This window comes from Felis catus, chromosome E1, assembly GCF_018350175.1.
Source record: "Felis catus isolate Fca126 chromosome E1, F.catus_Fca126_mat1.0, whole genome shotgun sequence".
NCBI classification, from domain to species: Eukaryota; Metazoa; Chordata; class Mammalia; order Carnivora; family Felidae; genus Felis; species Felis catus.
The window spans coordinates 10,076,728-10,097,850 of NC_058381.1; the positions used below are offsets into that span (position 1 = coordinate 10,076,728).

The 21,123-nt window shown below is 46.9% G+C and overlaps 1 protein-coding gene across 11 annotated transcripts in view; it reads right to left on the reverse strand.

The window, feature by feature from the left end:
- The window catches only part of SPECC1 (sperm antigen with calponin homology and coiled-coil domains 1), a 286,113-nt gene that overhangs the window by 181,374 nt on the left and 83,616 nt on the right, over window positions 1–21,123 (reverse strand). For all 11 annotated transcript variants that reach the window (XM_023244466.2, XM_019817229.3, XM_045045093.1 and 8 more), the window contains 2 exons: window positions 20,939–21,109; window positions 9,150–9,285 (listed from right to left, as the gene is read on the reverse strand). In XM_023244466.2, the coding sequence (XP_023100234.2) occupies window positions 9,150–9,285; window positions 20,939–21,085 (283 nt within the window). In that variant the 5' untranslated portion in view covers window positions 21,086–21,109. The remainder of the gene's footprint in view (window positions 1–9,149; window positions 9,286–20,938; window positions 21,110–21,123) is intronic.

A 21,123-nucleotide genomic window follows, 5' to 3' on the forward strand; every position in this document is an offset into this window, starting at 1 on the left:
GCTTCAAAAAAAAAAAAAAAAAGGCAAGGACAGTAATGATCCTATGTCCTAGGGTATTGTAAAGCCTAAAGGAGATGATATGTATCAAGCACATAGAACAATGGTTAGCACACAGTGTGCAAAGAATGTGACCTATTGGCAGTAATTCCACACTGGATGAAGATGATGGGGGAAAAAAAACAAGACTCCCCACCCCAGCAGAAGAAACAAGGTGGTGGAGGAAAGAATTCGGGAGTCAGACTGGGTTTGACTTTGGGAACACTGCCAAACCCCACCTGAGCCTGCTCAGTTGGTTAAGCGACTGACTCTTGATTTTGGCTCAGGTCACAATCCCACAGTTCATGGGTTCGAGCACCTTGGAGGGTTCCACCCTGCTTGGAATTCTGTCTTTCTCCCTGTGCCACTCTCCTGCTCATTCTCGTGCTTTCTCTCTTTCACATATAAAAAAACTTTTTTTTTTTTTTTAAAGAACATCTAGGGGCGCCTGGGTGGCTCAGTCAGTTAAGCGTCCGACTTTGGCTCAGGTCATGATCTCGCAGTTTGTGGGTTCGAGTCCCGCATCAAGCTCTGTGCTCATAGCTCAGAGCCTGGAGCCTGCTTCAGATTCTGTCTCTGTCTCTGTCTCCCTCTCTCTCTCTGCCCCTCTCCTGCTCGTGCTCTGTCTCTGTCTCTCAAAAATAAACAAATAATTAAAAAAAATTTTTTTAAAGAACATCTACCTTCTAGGTTAGAGAGGTCAAAGAGGACAAGCATCATAGGTTGCAGCCCAAGGTACACTGGTCTGACACGTGTAACTGGGGAACGGGCGGACGCTTGTGTCGGCAAGGACACGGGCACCTTTTTGGAAGTGAGCCTGCTTCCTTAACACAGAGTCTGGCCAAGGTGCAGCTGCCACCGAACATTCAACTTACTTAACTTTTAGAAAACCCTGATACCAGTTTAAAATAAGGACATCCTCTTAAATCCCACATGTGCTATGTACAGAATCACCTAAATGAACACTTTTGTGTGGTGCCAGTTTTTATAACGTTCACCTGTGTGGCTACAGGAACCCCCCCCCCCAACCCCGGCCACCCTACTGGCCAAGCGCTGTCTCCAGAAGGGACTGGTGTTCAAGCTCATCCCTGGGATGCCCGTCAGATCTCCTCTCACTAGCTCCACAGATACCGTGAGCAGAAACCCGACCCTCCATCTACCCCACACCCACTGGGAGAATCAGCAATGTCACTCTGAGGCATAAAACCCAAAGGGTCAGGAGCAGGGACTGGGACGGCTACTTGCATACCCACGTTCACGGTGACATTATTCACCGGATCCAAGAGGTGTGAACGACACCAACATCCACTGATGGATGAATGGACAAACGAAATGTGGCGTGTGCATACAGCGTCATGGAATTCAGCCTTAAAGGAAAAAAAAAGAAGAAGGGAATTCTAGCACAAGTTCCAGCACGGCTCAACCTTGAGGACATTATGCTAAATGAGATAGGCCAGGCACGAAAGGATAAGGACTGCCCGACTCCACTTGTATGGAGTCTCTAGAACTGGCAATTCACAGAGGCAGAAAGCAGAATGCTGGTTGCCAGGGGCTGGGGGCGGGGGAGGAAGGAGTGGGGAGCTAGTGTTGAGTGGGGACAGAGTGTCAGTTGTGCAGGAGGAAAAGTGCTCTGTGGGTGGACGGGGGAGGGGGGGATGGCTGCAGGCCACTGTGAACGTGCTTAATGCCACTGAACTGTACCCTTAGAAATGCTTCTGAAGATAATTGTTATGTCATGCGTCTTTTGCCACAGTTCAAAAGAACCCATCAGGGGCGTTTAAAGCCATTGACTCTACCCTTCAAACTATACCCAGAACCTGGCTACTGCTCCCAGCTCCACGGCTACAACCCTGCCCAGGCCACCTCTTTCCCAGCCTCTGGTCTGGCCTCCCCACTCCATTCGTCCCCTCTGAACAAGCAGCCAAGGACTCCTTTCAGAATGAAGTCAGGGGGCACCTGCGTGGCTCAGTCGGTTGAGCATCCGACTCTTGGTTTCGGCTCAGGTCACGATCTCACTGTTCGTGAGTTCGAGCCTGGAGCCGGGCTTGGGATTCTCTCTTTCTCTCTCTCTCTCTCTCTGCTCCCCCACCCTCAACGCACTTGCATGTGTACTCTCTCTCTCAAAAATAAAAATTTTTAAAAATAAAAAAAAAAAAAGGAATGAAGTCAGATCATGTCACTCTTCTGTTCCTTGGCCTTTCTGCCCTCGCCTCCCACTGCTGTCCTCGCTCACGCAGCTGCAGCCACAGTGGCCTCTCACTGTGGGTCACCCCTTTCTACCTGGCTGACATCATCACCTCTTGCACATCGCGCTCGTGAACGCAGACATCTCTTTCCTCTTCACCGATGGTTCTTTTTGCTTAGAGCAGTGCTGGGCACATAGGAGGCACTCAAAAATATCTGTTGAATTAGTGAATAAGCGAAAGGAGGATTGCTTCTCAAGTCTGGTAATAAAACCATGCCTCAGCACCAGGCTCATAGCAGAAGGGCACGGTAGTGTCTTGACAAGGTTGCCATCTAGTGGCTGGATTCCTTTGTAGCTTTGTGGGGGCTCTCCCCACCTTTTGTGGGACCCTGAGATGAGCAGTCAATGGCGAAAGCAGGGACGGCAAGTGCCTACGCACGAGGGACCATCGTGTTCTCTAAATCTACCCCAACAGGGTAAGATGAGATATATACAAAGGGCACCTTAGGGACAAAAGGAAGAAGAACATATCTGGGCTGGAACGCAGATAGGTTAATAATATTGATCTAGAAAGAAAATCAGCAGGAGTGGATGTGGAGTGTGGAAACTGTTGTTCTTGAGATATTCTAGAAAAGGCTTCCAGAAACTCCATGCTCTCCCATTCAAGACCTGGGTCAGATGGTGAGTTAGCACTATGTGCAAGTGTGAGCAACCATGAAATTATTATTACCAAAGCACGGAGCATTTTCTGCTGGTACTGGGTTTGAGTGGTTCTCCCTAACGACGGATCGATTCCCAGGACAGGGTGCACGCAATACAGGCTGGCCGCAGGCTTAACTATTGTGAGTTTAAAACTATAATACCAAATTATAATTTCATGCCAAGATCCTTTTTAAAATTAGTACAGTTGAGGGGCGCCTGGGTGGCTCAGTCGGTTCAGCGTCCGACTCTTGATTTCAGCTCAGGTCCTGATCTCGCGGTTTGTTAAGTTCAAGCCCTGCATCGGGCTCTGCGCTGATAATGTGGAACCTGCTTGGGATTCTCTCTCTCTCTCTCTCTCTCTCTCTCTCCCACCCCTCCACCCTACTTATTCTTTCTCTCTCAAAATAAATAAATAAACTTAAAAAAATTAAATTAATGCAGTTGAAAGAAAACAGAAATAACACATACCATGCATTATGGAAAACTTGTCCCAAGGCCAAAAGTTCAGAAACTAAGACTTGAGGGCCATAAAAAGAACTCTGTTCCCTAAGAGTCTACATATATAATTTATAATTGCAACTTTCCTTTAAGAGGAAATCAACTACATATTGTTAGCATTTTGCTTATTTTCTTTGTTTTCATTCTTTTTCTTTTTCTTTTTTTAATGTTTATTTACTTATTTTAAGAGACAGAGAGCTCACAAGTAGGGGAGGGGCAGAGAGAGAGGAAGAGAGAGAATCTCAAGCAGGCTTGTAAATCCAACATCCGATGGGGGTGCCATTTCTAACAAACTAAATCACTTCCATCTTTTGTTGCCATGGTATTGAGATTTTAAAACCTGCACTTATTACTACAAAAGTACCAGCACTTTTGTTTCCCTGTTTCTCGTGTGTATAAAAGAGAGAAAGAGAGAGAGAGAAAAAAATGTGATCCAATATTCAAATGGCCACCTAACACCCCTGTACCTACAACAGACAAGCCTGGGTGACGGCAAGCATCACCGTGTGGCTTCACAGCTGGCTCACCGGCTGATGCACAGGTCTGATTCACCATGAACGAGGCAGTTTAGGGATACACGACAATGCACGGATGCGCCAGCTGTCCAAAAAGCTGGTTAGAGAATTGTTGAGGACTGCCCGCGTTTCAAAATAAAAGTTCCAGAGGCAAGCTGTCATTTTCTTTCTTTTTTTTTTTTTCTTCAACGTTTTTTATTTATTTTTGGGACAGAGAGAGACAGAGCATGAACGGGGGAGGGGCAGAGAGAGAGGGAGACACAGAATCAGAAACAGGCTCCGAGCCATCAGCCCAGAGCCTGATGCGGGGCTCGAACTCACGGACCGCGAGATCGTGACCTGGCTGAAGTTGGACGCTTAACCGACTGCGCCACCCAGGCACCCCGGCAAGCTGTCATTTTCTAACGCAACTCCATTAATTCAAAGGACATAATTTTGTTACAGTAAAGAAGGCGGCAAACTGAATTCGTATGGAAACTTTAGGAATCGTAACTGTGCCTTGCAACCCACTAGCCCATTACAGTTTAGGAAGTCTTCAAGATCTCTGTCTTGAGGGCATCACTATGTAGCAGATATGCAAGTACTTCCTTAATTTGACAATTAAACAGGCTATTGCCCTAGGAGGTGTGGGAGTGAGCCCACTTGAGGAGCCAGGATGAGACCCAAGTCTTTCTCTGGAATCCTGAACCAAGGGAGCACATGCTGTGATCAAACAATTAGTTCATCAACAAAACGGTTAAACAAACATCACAAAAGCAAGTAGAAGTGGAAGATTTGGTTAAGGCAAAACAAACAAACAAACAAACAAACAAAACCTCTGTTTTTATTTTTTAAAGCATTGTATGGATAGGTTTAAAAATTTTCAAACAGTATAGAAAGATCCCACATTAAGTCTCTTTCCCCCACCACTTTCAATTCAGGTAACTCCTCAAAGATAACCATTTTTTTTTTTATAATTTTTTTTCTAACATTTATTTTTGAGACAGAGAGAGACAGAGCATGAACGGGGGAGGGTCACAGAGAGAGGGAGACACAGAATCCGAAACAGGCTCCAGGCTCTGAGCTGTCAGCACAGAGCCTGATGCGGGACTCGAACCCATGGACTGTGAGATCATGACCTGAGCTGAAGTTGGAGGCTTAACCGACCGAGCCACCCAGGCGCCCCAAAGATAACCATTTTTATATCCCTCCAGAAAAAAAAAGTTGTGATTTCAAATATAGTATTAATGTATATTTGAAAAAATTAAAGATCGTACTACAAGCACCATGGGATTTTTCCCCACCGAGATCATGACCTGACCCACCATCAAGAGTCGGCCACTTACCCGACTGAGCCACCCAGGCGCCCCATCAATCAGTCGTTACTTACGAATGAATTATCAGTCTTGATATAAGATGCTACTTTGTCCTATACTATCCTATATATATACTAGTCCAATGCAATCTGGACTTTCTCCATCGTGCATTGAACTGCCTATTGGTTCTCCAGTTCCAAGATGCTTAAACTTAGTCCCTTTGTTACTGTTGTTTTAGAAATTTTCTGATTACTGACGAATATTTAGTCTTCTAGATCAGGACCTATCCATAGAGGTACTATTAACGTTTTGGGCTGGATAATTCTTTATTGTGGGGGGCTGTCTTATGCGTTTAGCAGCCACCCTGACCTCCACCCACTAGGTGTCAGTAGCACCCCCCTAATTATGAAAATCAAAAATGTCTGAAGACATTGCCAATTGTTCCTTGGGTTAGGGTGGTGGGCAAGAGGGCCGCCCATTGGGAACTACTGTTTTAGATAAACCCAGTATCATTTTCCCAGTGTTTGCACTCCCAGTCAATTTCCGTGGATACCTTCATTGGGATGAAAAGAGATTCATAAAGTAATTTAGACAATGTTACATTTAAGATATTATACTTATTAAATATTTATTATATTTAACCTTCCTATTCAGGAACCATGTATATATATCCTTCTACTTATTTATTTCTCCTTTTATGTCCTTCAAAAGAGTTTTAAGATTATTTTTTTAAAAATACAGTCTCTTGGGCACCTGGGTGGCTCAGTCATTAAGCATCTGACTTCGGCTCAGGTCATGATCTCGCAGTTTGTGAATTCGAGCCCTGCATCAGGTAAGCTCAAGCCCCACTTCGGGTAAAACATGAGCCCCGGGTGAGCCCCACTTTCTCTCTCTCTCTGTCTCTCTCTCTCCGTACCTCTCTCTCTCTCTCTCTGTCCCTTGCTCACTTGCACCCCCCCTCAAAAAAATATATATGGTCTCTTATAATATTAAGTTTATTCCTATATATATTTTACCTTTTACATTCCTTTATAAATGGGATCATTTCTTAGTTATTTATCTTTTCCAACCAGTCACTGATAGGAAAGTGACTTATACTTTGTATTCTACAACCACACAATAAACTCTTATTGTATCTAATAGATTGCGGGACATTCTAAGTTTTTTCTAATGATAAAATGTTCGGCAAATTCTTTTTTTTTTAATTTTTTAATGTTTATTTATTTTTGACAGAGAGAGAGAGAGAGAGAGACAGAGCATGAAGGGGGGAGTGGCAGAGAGAGAGGGAGACACAGAATCCGAAGCAGGCTCCAGGCTCTGAGCTGTCAGCACAGAGCCCGATGTGGGGCTCGAACTCATGAACCATGAGATCATGACCTGAGCCAAAGTTGGATGCTCATCTGACTGAGCCATCCAGGCGCCCCAAATGTTCAGGAAATTCTAAGCATTTTTCTAAGCGTACGATGTTATCCTCTGCATAAAATCATCATTTTGTTTCCTCATTTCTAATATTTATGTAGCTATTGTTCCTCTGTCTCACTGCCCTGGTTAATACTTGCAGAAAAACTTAGTTGACAGGGATAATGATGGGCAATCTTTTTTTGTTGTTGTTGTTTATTTTTATTTACTTTTGAGAGATAGAGAGCAAGCAGGGGAGGGGCAGAGAGAGAGAGACAGACAGAATCGCAATCAGGCTCCGTGCTGTCAGCCCAGAGCCCAACGCGGGGTTTAAACGCACAAACCGTGAGATCATGACCTGAGCCAAAATGAAGAGTTGGACGCTTAACCAACTGAGCCACCCAGACGCCCCCAGTGATGGGCAATCTTGAATCATTCTTGATTTTAATGGGAAGACTTCCAGGATTCCACTATTGAGGACAGTTCTGGCTTTGGTTTGAGATACATATACGTCATACCACTAGACAAGTATCCATACATTTATAGCAAACCGAAAGTTTGTTTTTAAAAACGGAAAGATTGGGGCGCCTGGGTGGCACAGTCGGTTAAGCGTCCGACTTCAGCCAGGTCACGATCTCGCGGTCCGTGAGTTCGAGCCCCGCGTCAGGCTCTGGGCTGATGGCTCAGAGCCTGGAGCCTGTTTCCGATTCTGTGTCTCCCTCTCTCTCTGCCCCTCCCCTGTTCATGCTCTGTCTCTCTCTGTCTCAAAAATAAATAAACGTTAAGAAAAAAATTTTAAAAATAAATAAATAAATAAAAACGGAAAGATTGCTAATTTTGCCAAATGTGTCTTCCACCTCTACCGAGATGACCAATGGTTCTCCTTCCTTGGTCTATCAATATTGTACAATAGATTATATTACTAAATTTCCAAACATTAAGGCTTTCTTGGCATAAATCCACTTCGTTGCGATGTATACTATTATTCTCTTAATTTCTTCTTGAATTCTATTTGCTAATATTCCGATCCCACATTTTTTTTAAGTTTATTTACTTTGAGTGGGGGGAGGGGCAGAGAGAGGGGGAGAGAGAGAATCCCAAGCACGCCCCACACTGTCAGTGAGGAGCCCAACGCGGGGCTCGAACTCATGAACCGTGAGGTCATGACCTGAGCCGAAATCCAGAGTCACTGACTTACTGGCTTACTACTGACTGAGCCACCCAGGCGTCCCTGGATCTCACACTTTTACATCAATATTTCAGAGTGAGATCTTTTTGTCATTTTTTTAAAAATGGTGCTTTGTCAACTTTTGAAACTCGTGTTTAGGCCGGCGTGATAGAAACAAGTTGTACTTTCATTTGTTGTATTTTTAAAACCAAATGTGTGTATTTAGTATGAAAGTAGTCTTTAAAATAGTAAAACCATTGTATAGAAACATGAGGCCCTTACATCAAAAAAAAAAAAAAAAAAGCCACATATACTCTTCATAGATTCAACTTTTTGAAAACCGAGTACATTAAAATACACCTTTGGAGAGCTAATCTGGGTTGTGGTATTTTATGCAGACACAAAAAAATCGTAAGTATACTACCATTCAACCTCCATTATAAGGTACTAATGACATAATTCAGCTATTTTCCCATCTCAGACAATTTAGCAATACAGGGAGATCTGCACTAGAACAGTGGGACCATGGAAATCTTAGTTTTCTTACCAAAATAAAATCAAATACATTCCTGGCGTTTTATGCTTTCCAAGCTCTGAACTCACATATAATGGTTAAAAAACCCTTTTCTGATTCTCACAAAACTAGGAAACCTGAGAAAGTTCCCCGGGTCCCAGTGGCCACTGCCACCTACGTGACTCAGAGCAGCCTTTATGGGAGGATTTTCCCAGACTTCCACAGGGTCCAGGAAGGATGCCGTCCACCCAGGCCCGGGAGAGGCCTACAGCGTTCATTCACTCATCGAATATGCGCCTCATACCAAGACGACCCCAGAACCGACGCTAGCTTGCCAGAAATGCCTCGGAGGAATTTCACACACACACGGTGACAGATGGACAGTGAGACGGACAGAGGGAACCACAGCACTCCTCCCTACCTTTTTGTTTCTTCTCAGTCTCCTCACTAGATGTAAACTCCCCGTGGGCAGGGATGTCGTTGCCTAAACCCTTTCCTGGCCCAGAGTAAGGGCCAGCAAAACATCTCTGATGAGGAGAGGGACGCAGGAATCATTGAACGTTTTTCAAAACACCAAGATGAATGGCCTGCTTAGGTCCCTTGTATCTCCTGCCTGGGTCCTTCCCACCTGGGTCCTTTTCACCTGAGGCTCTCCTGCGTGGGTCCTTCCCGCCTGGGTTCTTCCTGCCTGGGGCCTTCCTATCTGGATCCCTCTCACCTGAGTTCCTCCAGCCCGGGGCCCTCCCGCCTGAGTCCCTCCTGCCTGGGGTCCTCCTCTCTGAGTTCCTCCTGCCTGGGGCCCTCCTGCCCTGGGCTCTCCGACCTGGGTCCTTCCTACCTGGGTTGCTCCTCAGGCGGCTCTCAGCAAGTTCAGAGATGGCTCCAGCTGTCGAAGTCTTTTTCAGTCGAACTACCCCAGAAGCGGCCGTACTTCCTGGTTTGTTGAGCATGTCCTCACTGCTGGCCCTCTTGAGCTGACAGAGGATGAAAACATGTATCATCAGTAGGGAGTGCTATAGACCAAGAAAACACAGCGCAATAGCGCCTGCCCTGTGGTTAAGATGCGGTGATGGCACTTTCAGGAGTATCCCACTGGGAGGTGGAAACCTGCAAAGCTAGACAAACCTGTGTCTATCGTTTACAGGACAGAGTACGACCTTCCATTACTGTTTCAAAGAATAGTATAAGATGATGGGTGAATATGACCCATCGTGTCACACTTCAAATAATGATTTTTTTAAAAACCTCCTTTCCTGGGGGCACCTGGGTGGCTCAGTCGGTTGAGCGCCTGACTTCGGCTCAGGTCATGATCTCACAGTTTAGGAGTTCGAGCCCTGCATCGGGCTCTCTGCTGTAAAGCCTGCTTTGGATCCTCTGTTCTCTCTCTGTGTCCCTCCCCTGCTCACTCTCTCTAAAAAACAAAAACAAAAAACCCTGCCTTCCTGGGTTTTAAATTAAAATTAAATTAAAAAAATTAAAATTTAAAAAAAAATTAAAAAAATTAAAAAATTAAAAAATTAAAAAATTAAATTAAAATATTAAAAAATTTAAAAAAATAAAATTAAAATTAAAAAATTTTTTAAAAAGGGGGGGAGGGAGATGATAAAAAAAAAGAACTGTGAGATGCACAAAAGGCAAGATGGGACAATGTGCAGAAAATTCAAGGACAACAAAAAATAGCTTAAAAATACATATCTCAGTTATAGAGATGTCTGTGTGTATACGCATGTGTGTGTGTATATGTACGTGTATACATATGTATGTATATGTGCACATACACATATATGGGGGAAGTAGAAGGAGGACATAGAAACAATCTGAACATGTAACACGTGCTCCATACCAGGCACTCCATATATGATCTCACACAGACGTGTTCAAAGGGAATAAAGGAACTTTCCTGGAGGCCAGAAGAACACTGCTTATGGAGACAGAAAGAAAGCAGAAACTCCTTTTCTGCTTTCTTCCCTGTCACGAAACCAGGAAAACAAACATGTGTTAAAAGGAACTGAAATCTGGGGCGCCTGGGTGGCGCAGTCGGTTGAGCGTCCGACTTCAGCCAGGTCACGATCTCGCGGTCCGTGAGTTCGAGCCCCGCGTCGGGCTCTGGGCTGATGGCTCGGAGCCTGGAGCCTGTTTCCGATTCTGTGTCTCCCTCTCTCTCTGCCCCTCCCCCGTTCATGCTCTGTCTCTCTCTGTCCCAAAAATAAATAAACGTTGAAAAAAAAAAAGGAACTGAAATCTAAGAGGGGGAGCCCCTAAATGAGCTCACAGCTCTGGCCCAAGTAAATTACAGTCAGGGTCAGCGAGAGACACTGCAAATAAATTTTCTCAACCGCCGTAAGTCTTCTCGAAAGAACGTTCCTGAAGAGGAACAGTGCTAGAAGACTGGAGCCAGGCAGATGCCCGGAGCCATCCCGAATATATCTGACACCTGGAGAGAGCAGTATGGGAAAGCCCTCAAATCAACGGAGGCCTGGAGCAGGCAGTCCCTGCCACCCACTCTGGCTTGAGAGCCCAAAGGGCCAGCTCCATCCCACTCTACTGGCTTTGGGGTCATTTACTGAAGGGTAGGTGTTTAAATATTTGCACAATTAAAAAAAAACATTTCCATTTTTGCATTGTTTAGATTTCAGGGTATTAACAATACACACCCCAGAATGGTGTGAAAGAAAACAAAACAAAACAAAACAAAACCAAGTGTTGGTGAGGTTGTGAAGCAACGGGAACTCTCATGCTCTGCTTGCCTGCTTGCGGGAGTGTGTACCGATAAGCCGCTTTGTAAAGCTGGCAGTATCTGTTAGAGGTGAATATCTGCATGCTATATTCAGCCATCCCACTCCTAAATCTGTATCCAAGAGAGAAATGAGGACATGGGCTCATCAAAAGAATGTTCACAGCAGCTTTATTTATGAGAGCCCCCCAAAATACAATCCACGTGTTCACCAGCAAGAGGAGAAAATTAAAGAATGACTTAGTAGACAACAGAAAGTACACAGTAAAAAAAAAAAAAAAGGAATTACTGATACACCAATAGATGAATGGATCCCACAGAGAGGCCAAGTGAAAGAAACTAGACATACAAGAGTATACCCTTCCTGATTTCACTTTTTACAGAGCTAAGAATTGGTAAAAACCAAATGATGGTGATAGAAGTCAAAACAGTGGTTCCCTCTGGGGGTGTTACTGACTGGGAAGGAACCTTCTGGGGTTGGGGGGGGCGGAATGTTCTATATCTTGACTTGGTGGTGGTTTATATAGATATGGCCACATGTAAAAACTCAATGAGTTGTATGGCTAAGACTAAGATTAATGTGCTCCACATACTTTATTTTATTTATTTATTTATTTATTTATTTATTTATTTATTTATTTTTATTTATTTATTTTTGTGTGTGGTTCTCACACTTTTTTAAAAATTTTTTTAATTTTAATTTTTATTTTTGTTTTTTTTTTGTTTTTGTTTTTGTTTTTAAAGACAGGAGTATTTTAATTTTTTTTTTAATGTTTATTTATTTTTGAGACAGAGAGAGACAGAGCATGAACAGGGGAGGGTCAGAGAGAGAGGAAGACACAGAATCGGAAACAGGCTCCAGGCTCTGAGCGGTCAGCACAGAGCCCGACGCGGGGCTCGAACTCGCGGACCGCGAGATCATGACCTGAGCCGAAGTCGGCCACTTAACCGACTGAGCCACCCAGGCACCCGTTTATTTTTATTTTTGACAGAGAGAGAGAGAGAGAGAGAGAGAGAGAGAGAGAGCAGAGCATGAGCAGGGGAGGGGCAGAGAGAGAGGGAGACACAGAATCCGAAGCAGTTTCCAGGCTCCGAGCCGTCAGCACAGAGCCCGACGCGGGCCTCGAACTCACACTGTGAGATCATGACCTGAGCCGAGGTCGGACGTTCAACCGACTGAGCCACCCAGACGCCCCCACATACTTTATTCTAAGTGTGTTTGGCCTCAACAAAAAACAAAAGGAAAATGAGGGGACGGGTTATAATTGGGGTGAAGTCTTGCTTCCACCCTTACAAATCCTAGTCCACTTTTTTCCTTTTCTCCCCATTGTTATTTTAGAGATTATTTTTTTATTGTGGTAAAATATACACGACACAAAATGTGCCATTTTAAGTGTACACGTCAGTGGCATTATGTACATTCTCCCTGTTCAGCAACCATCACCACCCACCATCCACCTCCAGACCTTTTCCACCATCGCAAAGTGAGACTCTACTCATGAAACAATAATTCCCCGAAAAGAGGGAAGATGCTGGGGCACCTGGGTAGTTCAGTCGGTTAAGCGTCTGACTTCGACTCAGGTCGTGATCTCATGGTTCGTGAGTTCAAGCCCCGCGTCAGGCTCTGTGATGACATTTCGGAGCCTGGAGTCTGCTTCGGATTCTGTGTCTCCCTCCCTCTCTGCCTCTCCCCTGCTCGCACTCTGTCTCTCTCTCTCTCTGTCTCTGTCTCTGTCTCTCTCTCAAAAATAAATAAACATTAAAAAAAATTTTTTTAAAAAGAGGGAAGATGGTAAAAGTCTTAAGATTAGCCGAGAAGTTCTAGTCAATGTCTTTAAACAAATTATTCATTTTAAAAACAAATAGCTAACATGGAAAGGATGATTGACATGTACTTCCAGTCACTAGAAGTGAGCAGAACCATATTTTCTGGCCAATTGCACAGACCCCTAGTTTAACAAAAGGACTAAATATGGCATTTGGGTTGTGGCAGAGTCAGTCTGTTGCCCTTCCTTTTTTTTTTTTAATATTTATTTTTGAGAGACAGACAGAGATAAAGCATTAGTGGGGGGAGGCAGAGAGAGAGGGAGACACAGAATCCGAAGCAGGCTCTAGACTCTGAGCTGTCAGCACAGAGCCCGCGATGCAGGGCTCAAACTCACAGCCTGCAAGATCATGACCTGAGCCGAAGTGGGACGCTTAACCGACTGAGCCACCCAGGCGCCCCACTCCATTGCCCTTCTTCCGGGGACTCCATCATTGGTTTTCTTTTTAAAAAAAAAAATTTTTTTTAACGTTTTATTTATTTTTGAGACAGAGAGAAACAAAGCATGAATGGGGGAGGGTCAGAGAGAGAGGGAGACACAGAATTTGAAACAGGCTCCAGGCTCTGAGCCATCAGCCCAGAGCCCGACGCGGGGCTGGAACTCATAGACCGCGAGATCGTGACCTGAGCCGAAGTCGGACGCTCAACCGACTGAGCCACCCAGGCGCCCCACTCCATTGCCCTTCTTCCGGGGACTCCATCATTGTTTTCCTACCTCCTGTCTCAGAGTAACAAGGGTTCCTGCACCCTATTTCTCCAGCCTCTCAAATTATCTGTGAAGTCACCAGTGAAATGCGTGTTTAGCACTAAATGACAATAGTTCATGATGGCAGCAACTTTTTCTCAATAGAAAAAAACCTATTATTCGCTCTGCCTAGAAGCATGCCCGGATGCCTCCCTGGGTCCCCAAAGAAAATAAATTCTGATTTAAGATGTTGAAAATTCCCTAAACAAACACCTCAAATGAAAAAGGGAAATCGTTACAGTTAAGGGGGTTTCTAACGCAATAATGCAAATGATGTGCACTTGGTTCTGCTTTCCTCCATCTGATTCCCCCGACGGTACTAGGATCAGTAAATTGGATGCAAAGTGCTGAAAAATCTAAATCCACAGCAAAAGGCCAGGAGAGCAAAGGCTCGGTCTGCCAACCAGAACAGGGAATCCAAAATGGGAGGCTCTTCCCCCCCACCCCGATCCGCCCGCCCGACCACTGGGGCCAGAAGTGAAACTGTCTCCTGCAAGCCCCCCAAGGCCTCCACCCACCTCCGCGCCCTGGGTGTGGCGCCCAGGGGGTAGAGCTTGCTCCCCACTCTCCTCGTCCACCTTTTTGCAAGAGCTTCGTCCTTGACGAGATGACAGGTGGAGGCCACAGAGCACGGACTCAGCAAGCAGTGGGAGACTTCCCCCTTCGTGGTCCCACTGTGTGTTATAAAGAGATCTGATCCTGCCCTTTCCAGGCAAAAAGACACAGCTGATGTGCTACAGGCCAGCAGCGTGCTATGGCCTTACCAGGCAGCGTGCGGACTTCGGATGGCGGCAAGGCTGTTCTACAGGGAGCACCTCATTTCCCCTGGGCCCTCCACAAGGAATCCCATTCGAGAAAGATGGATTGCGCAGAAGCTCTCCCCGGAGGCGGGCCGTACAGACTGAAAACTGGTCCTTCTTGTCCTCTGAAGCAAACCTCTTCCTCTGTCACTATTTTTTGGCTGCTGCTACATCAGACACAGAAAGCTACTTGTCTTAGTAATTCTTGTTCCTTCTCTATTCATGGCTGCGTCTGGGGCTTTGTTTCCTGGTCACCGAATGCGGCTTCGCCGCTGCTTGAGATTTCTGGGTTTGTTACAGAAGATCACTAGGGCAGGTATGCGCTTCTTTGATACGTTTAGTAAGTATTTTCAATAATGCTTCCACTGATATTTGAGCTGCTGAGCACCTGTGCGTGAAAGCTTATAAAGGGAAAAAGTTTTAAATAGCTCACAGATTAATGTAACTAAGAAATTCCTCTCAATTCCACAAAGGCGGGGACTGGTAGAATCCAAAGTTCTAAAATCACACATCACCTGATCCCCTCTCCAAAGGAAGAAAACATGTTAGGGTTGGAGCAGGGGCTCTCAAACTTGGGCGTGCGTCAGAATCCTTGGGGGTCTTGTGAAAACGCAGTCTGCTGCCTCCACCCCAGCCTCCAATCTGCCCACCACCACCACCGAGTGTGGTTCCCAAGGTCTGAAGTGAGGCCTGAGAATCTGCATTTCTGGCAAGTTCCCTCCCAGTGGATGCTGATGATGCTGATCCGGGGACCACACTTGAGAACCAAAGGTTTAGTGCAGCACTGTTGATGGAAACATAACACCAGCCACATTAAAAGAGTAAAATGAGGGGTGCCTCGGTGGCTCGGGCGGTTGAGAGTCCGGCTCTTGATTTTGGCTCTTGATCTTGATCTCATGGTTCTTGGGATCAAGCCCAGCGTTGGGCTCCACGCTGACAGCACGGAACCTGCTTGGGATTCTCTCTCTCTCTTCCCTCTCTGCCCCTCCTCCACTCGTGTGAGCGTGTGCACACACACACACACACACAGACATTCTCTCTTTCTCTCTCTCTCTTTCTCCCCCCACCCAAAATAAATAAACATTTTTTTTTAAATAGTAGGATGCCCGGGTAGCTCAGTCGGTTAAGCATCCAACTCTTGATCTCGGCTCAGGTCACAATCTCACGGTGTATGGGTTTGAGCCCTGTGTCTAGCTCTGTGCTGACAGCACGGAACCTGCTTGGGATTCTCTCTCTCTCTTCTCTCTCTGCCCCTCCCCCACTCGTGTGAGCGTGCACACACACACAGAGACTCTCTCTCTCTCTCTCTCTCTCTCTCTCTCTCTCTCTCTCTCTCTCTTTCTCCCCCCACCCAAAATAAATAAACATTTTTTTTTTAAATAGTAGGATGCCCGGGTAGCTCAGTCGGTTAAGCATCCAACTCTTGATCTCGGCTCAGGTCACAATCTCACGGTGTATGGGTTTGAGCCCTGTGTCTAGCTCTGTGCTGACAGCACGGAACCTGCTTGGGATTCTCGCTCCCTCTCTCTGCCCCTCCCCTACTTGTGCTTGCTCTCTCTCAACATAAATAAACTGAAAAAAAATGTTCACGAGTAAAACAAAAGGTAAAATTAATGTTAAAAATATATTTTCTTAAAATTAATGTTAAAAATATTTTTTCATTAATAAATATATTAATGAAGCATTTTAAGGGAACCTGGGTGGCTCGGTCGGTTAAGCGTCCAACTCTTGGTTTTGGCCCACATCCTGATCTCAAGGTTTGTGGGTGGACATTTCAAGGGCTCAGCTGCCACACGTGGCTAGTGGCTATTTCATTGGGCAGCACAGGTGCAGAGCAGTCCCTGAGAATGATTACGGAAGAATGACTGGGTCCCCAAGCCTCACGCAGAACATGCCTAAACTACCAAAGACCCTGCTTCCCTCTTGGCCATGGGAGATTAGGCAGGGTCAGTATACGACTCGGGCCTAGCTAAGCAGAGACCTTTCCCAATTTTTTGCTGCTTGTTTGATTTTGTTCTTTCCCGAATCAATCAGAAGTAAGCAAAGCAAGTAACTGGAAGTAAGCAACCAGGTCTTTCGAGAAGATGCGGGAGGCTTGGCCACGCTGGCAGCCAGGCTTCGTAATACAAGCTGAAGGAGAACAGACGTCAGCAGGAGACGGAGCAGACGGACAGAGGCACGCGGACATGAGCGACAGACAGAGAGTCCTGGGGTCTTCCAGTCCCGTCCCGGCCTCCCTGAGCTCCAGTCTTGCACCTCTGTTCCCCTGGTGACATGGGAACCTCAGAAGCGTCCAATCCGTTTCTTTTCTGCCGAAGCTCGCTCAAGCCAAGGCTCTGTCATCTGGCAACAAAGGGAGTCCTGACTGATAGACTCGAGCCTTAGAGACGGCCAGAGTGGGGCGGCCTGTCTGCGTCAGGGCACCCCAGGTGCTTTCCTTTCCTGCGCTGGGCTCCAGCGGCACAAGGAGGACTTGTGGTGACAGCCCCCGGGGCCATCCAGGCTCCCAGGCCCTCATCCCGTTCCCATGCTGCTCCTGTAACTGGGGCCAGTATCTCAATAGGGCATTTCATTCCACTTTGATGGATTTGTTTCAGTTTTCCTGTTTGTGCCGGTTCGAATATATCTATCCAGTCTGTATGTATCCATTGACTATAAAGCAAATATAGTTAAGATGCCAATTGTGCATCCAGGTGGTGGTATATGGGGCGGGGGGGGAGGTCACTGTCATTCACCTTCTCTGTGTGCTTGCCATTTTCAAAGTAAACTACTGAGGGACACAAATCTTTTACTTGCGACTAGAGGGGGAAAGGAGAGAATGGCCAAGGCAGAGAAACGTGACAAGGGCTAGAAAAGGCACAGGCTTGGTGTAGCCCCTTCTGCTACCCCTTCCCTCAAACGCCGCCATTCTCTTTACAGGGTAAGACCTGGAGACCCCAAGAATCAGAAGTGACAACAGAGATATTTGCTTTTGTCCTGACATTTTTTTCCTGTGGGACAAATTTCCAAAAACACTTACGGGCGCCTGGGTAGGTCAGTCCGTTAAACAGCCGACTCCTGATCTGGGCTCAGGTCATGATCTCATGGTTCATGAGTTCAAGCTCTGCGTCGAGAGGATTCTCTCTCTCTCCCTCTCTCTCTCTGCCCCTCCCCAGCTCGCTCTCTCTCTCTCTCTCTCTCTCTCTCAAGATAAATACATAAACTTTAAAAAATAAACAAAAAAGCATACCTATCAGTGGCAGAAGCAACCAACATTTCATTGTTCTTAGAAAACCCTCCTGAGTTTTAGACCTTGTTATTAAACAGTTTTTTTTTTAAGTTTATTTTGAGAGAGAGCACACACACACACACACACACACACACACACGCATGCACGAGCAGGGGAGGGGCAGAGAGATAGAGGGAGACAGAGGATCCCAAGCAGGCTCCGCACTGTCAGCATGTAGTCCGACTCAGGGTTTGATCCCAACAGCCGTGAGATCGTGACCTGAGCCAAAATCACGAGCTGGACGTTTAACCGACTGAGCCACCCAGGCGCCCCTAAACACTGCTTTTAAAAACATCTCGATATATTCCAGGAGCTCTAACGGTCTTAAGTATATGCATTAATTTAAAATCTGCATTAAAAATGTGTCCCAAATGTGCTGTAGGTCAAGAATAATAAAAATAAAAGCCACGGAAATAATGAGCAAGTCCAGGGCGACAGAATGATAAACAAAACTGTGTGTAGATCACTCTCTCCACGTGGTACTCCTCAGGACAGCTACCTAGCTTGCCTGAGCTCTCACAGCTAGAAAGGGCTCGAGGCAGGATCCCGACTCAGCCCGGTCTGCCCCGCTCCCAGCCCGTGCTGCTCTCATTCCAGGCCGCCATCACACTGCCGCTCCCAGCAGACCCAGTGGACTTCGGCATTTGATGAGTACTGAGTGTCCAACCAGGGGACAGGTGCTTTTCTAAGCATGAGGGACAGAGCTGTGCAAGAAACCAAAGAGCACACGGTCCCTGCCCTCATGGGGCTTACATTCTAGCCACTGCGAGACAGATACTCGCCAGGCAGGTAGTAAGAGCGGAAAAGGAAAATGAGGCAGGGTGAGGAGGGTGTATGGGGGGCCACTTTACAGTGAGTAGTCAGGGGTGACATCTGATAAGGTGACACTTGAGCAGAGACATAAGGGAGACGTGGCAGAGGAACAGGGGTGGGGAGGAGGAGTATTCCGGGCAGAAGGAGTGCGCCCGGCTCGTGGAGGGACAGTGCCGCAGGGCACCGGGACAGTGCCGCAGGGCACCGGGAGGCTGTGTGGCCGGAGCTCGGGGGGCAGGGCAGAGGGGACAGCAATGACGTCTGAGAGGGAATGGGATCTCCAGGCCGTCACCGGCTACATCAAGGACTTTGCTTTTCATTCTGAGTGACACGGGGAGCCCCGAGGGACTTTCCAGCAGAGAGGTGACATGACAAATGCGTTAGAAGGACCACTCTGGCGTTTGCTGAGAACGGAATGTAGGGTGCAAAGACAAAGCACGGAGACTGCCGAGGAAGGCTGTGCAAGGAAGGCGGTGGCATGAGCCGGGTGGTCCCAAGGGCGGCGGTGGGAGTGGGCTGAAGGTGACATCGAGTCTGATGGCAGAAGTGATGGCGTTTTGCTGACGGCCTGTGGCACATGAGAGAAGCAGGGCCCAAGATGGGGCCACGGGTTCTGGCCTGAGCCACTGAGGGGATGAAGCTGTTCAAGGGGAAGATTCGTGAGGAGCAGGTTTGGGGGCAGGAGAGGGGGAGGGGGAGGAACCCGTCTGGGACATGTTATATTCTAGGTGCCTTTCAGACATCCAAGAGGCGAGGTCACAAAAGCCGCTGGAGGGCACCTGGATGGAGACGCAAACTTGGATGTCATCTACTCATAAAGCTGATCCCTGAACAGCGCAAGGGTTAAGGGTCCCAATGCCCATGCAGTCAAAAATCCACATACAACTTTTGACTCCCCCCAAACTTACTAATACCCTACTATGGACCAGAGCCTTACCGATAACATAAACAGTCAATTAACATGCATTTTGTATGTGATACGTATTACATACTGTATTCGCATAGTAAGGTAAGCTAGAGAGGAGAAAATGTTAAGGAAATCACAAGAGAATAGACATTTACGGTACTGTACTGTAAAAAATCGGCATATGAGTGGACTCGTGCAGTTCAAACCCGCATTCAAGCGTCAACTGTAGTATTAAAATTCATGAGAACAGGCGCTAACACCTAGAAAAACTGTTCTCAATAGGGACAGCGCTGACCCTCAGGGAGCATGCTGGAAATGTGTTGGGGGCATTTTTAGTCATCACCCCAACTGGTGGCGCTACTTATATATTTAATGGGTGAGAGAACAGGGAACCCAGACAATCTTGCATGTGACAATCTTGCAAAGACATTCCCAAAGAGGTGGCATGCCTTTTTATTATTATCTGAGCCTCAAGCATCCTCTTGTTTTACATGTAAAAACAACGTACTTCTGGGGTGCCTGGGTGGCTCAATCAGTTGAGCATCAGACTCTTGATTTCGGCTCAGGTCGTGATCTCACAGTTCGTGGGTTCGAGCCCCACACGGGGCTCTGTGCTGACGGTGCAGAGCCTGCTTGGGATTCTCTGTCTCTGTCTCTGTCCCTCTCTCTCTCAGAAATAAATAAACATTTTAAAAAAAATGTACTTCTGGCACAGCTTTAAGATGGACACATGGAAGGTTCTGAGAATAACTAGGGAAGACTGCATTTTGGTTCAGAACTTTACCAAGAGTGTTCACCATTTGAAAACCATCACGTCACTCCCTCAACATCCTTCGTGGTATGTGAGTCATCGACACGACGGGCCTGGGTCAGTCTGTGTCACAGCTACCACATCTGCGGTGCTCTGAGGGGCACCTCAGGCCCCTTGGCAGTCGTACGCAGGCATATGCAGATGGGAATACGGATTATTTAATTATAAACTAACTGCCTGTCAGTTTTCTTTTCTCATTAGGATGTTATTTTGATTTTCCAAGAGTATGTGTGCAGGTAGGTTATAGTGTCTCTGACTCTCATCTCCAGATCGTAAGGGAAGCTAGAAGAGAGACGAGGCCCCAGAACTGCATCCTGGGCCCACCTGGCATTGGAAACCCAAGGGAGTAAGGATTTGCCGCTGGGGATCGAGGAGGAAACTGAGCTGAGAAGGTATTCCCAGACGGAGGGCGCTATCAACGGTGTTAGCACGGCTGACGGCCAAGTCAGACAAGGATGGGGCACTGATAACTCCACTTATCAGGCCCGTGAAGATCATTGGTGATCTTGACCCCCACCTCGTGCGGTACTGAGGGCAGAACTCTCTCTGGAGAGTCCACGTAATCCAGGACAGGGGATCCCCTGGGACCCTCCTCGGAGCCTCCTTTCTGGCCTTGAGAGGCCACGGGTCTCGCTTACTTCCCTCTTCAATCCTCCCGCCCAGCCCCCCCCCCCCCCGGGGGGCGCCCAGCAGCCCTACGCCAGGCGGGCGCTTCGGTCTGTACCTTGCTGAGCCGGGACTCAAACGCCAGCGAGGTGGAAGACTTAGAACTCTTCATGCCAGAAGAGGCTGCAGGGAGGGGCCGCGCACGGTCCGCCCCATGGCTGCCCGCTTTGATGACTGGACTCCAGGCCTTGGCCGCGCTCCTCATGTTTGTCCTAGAGAGGCCGTCCTTCTGCACAAGACCGA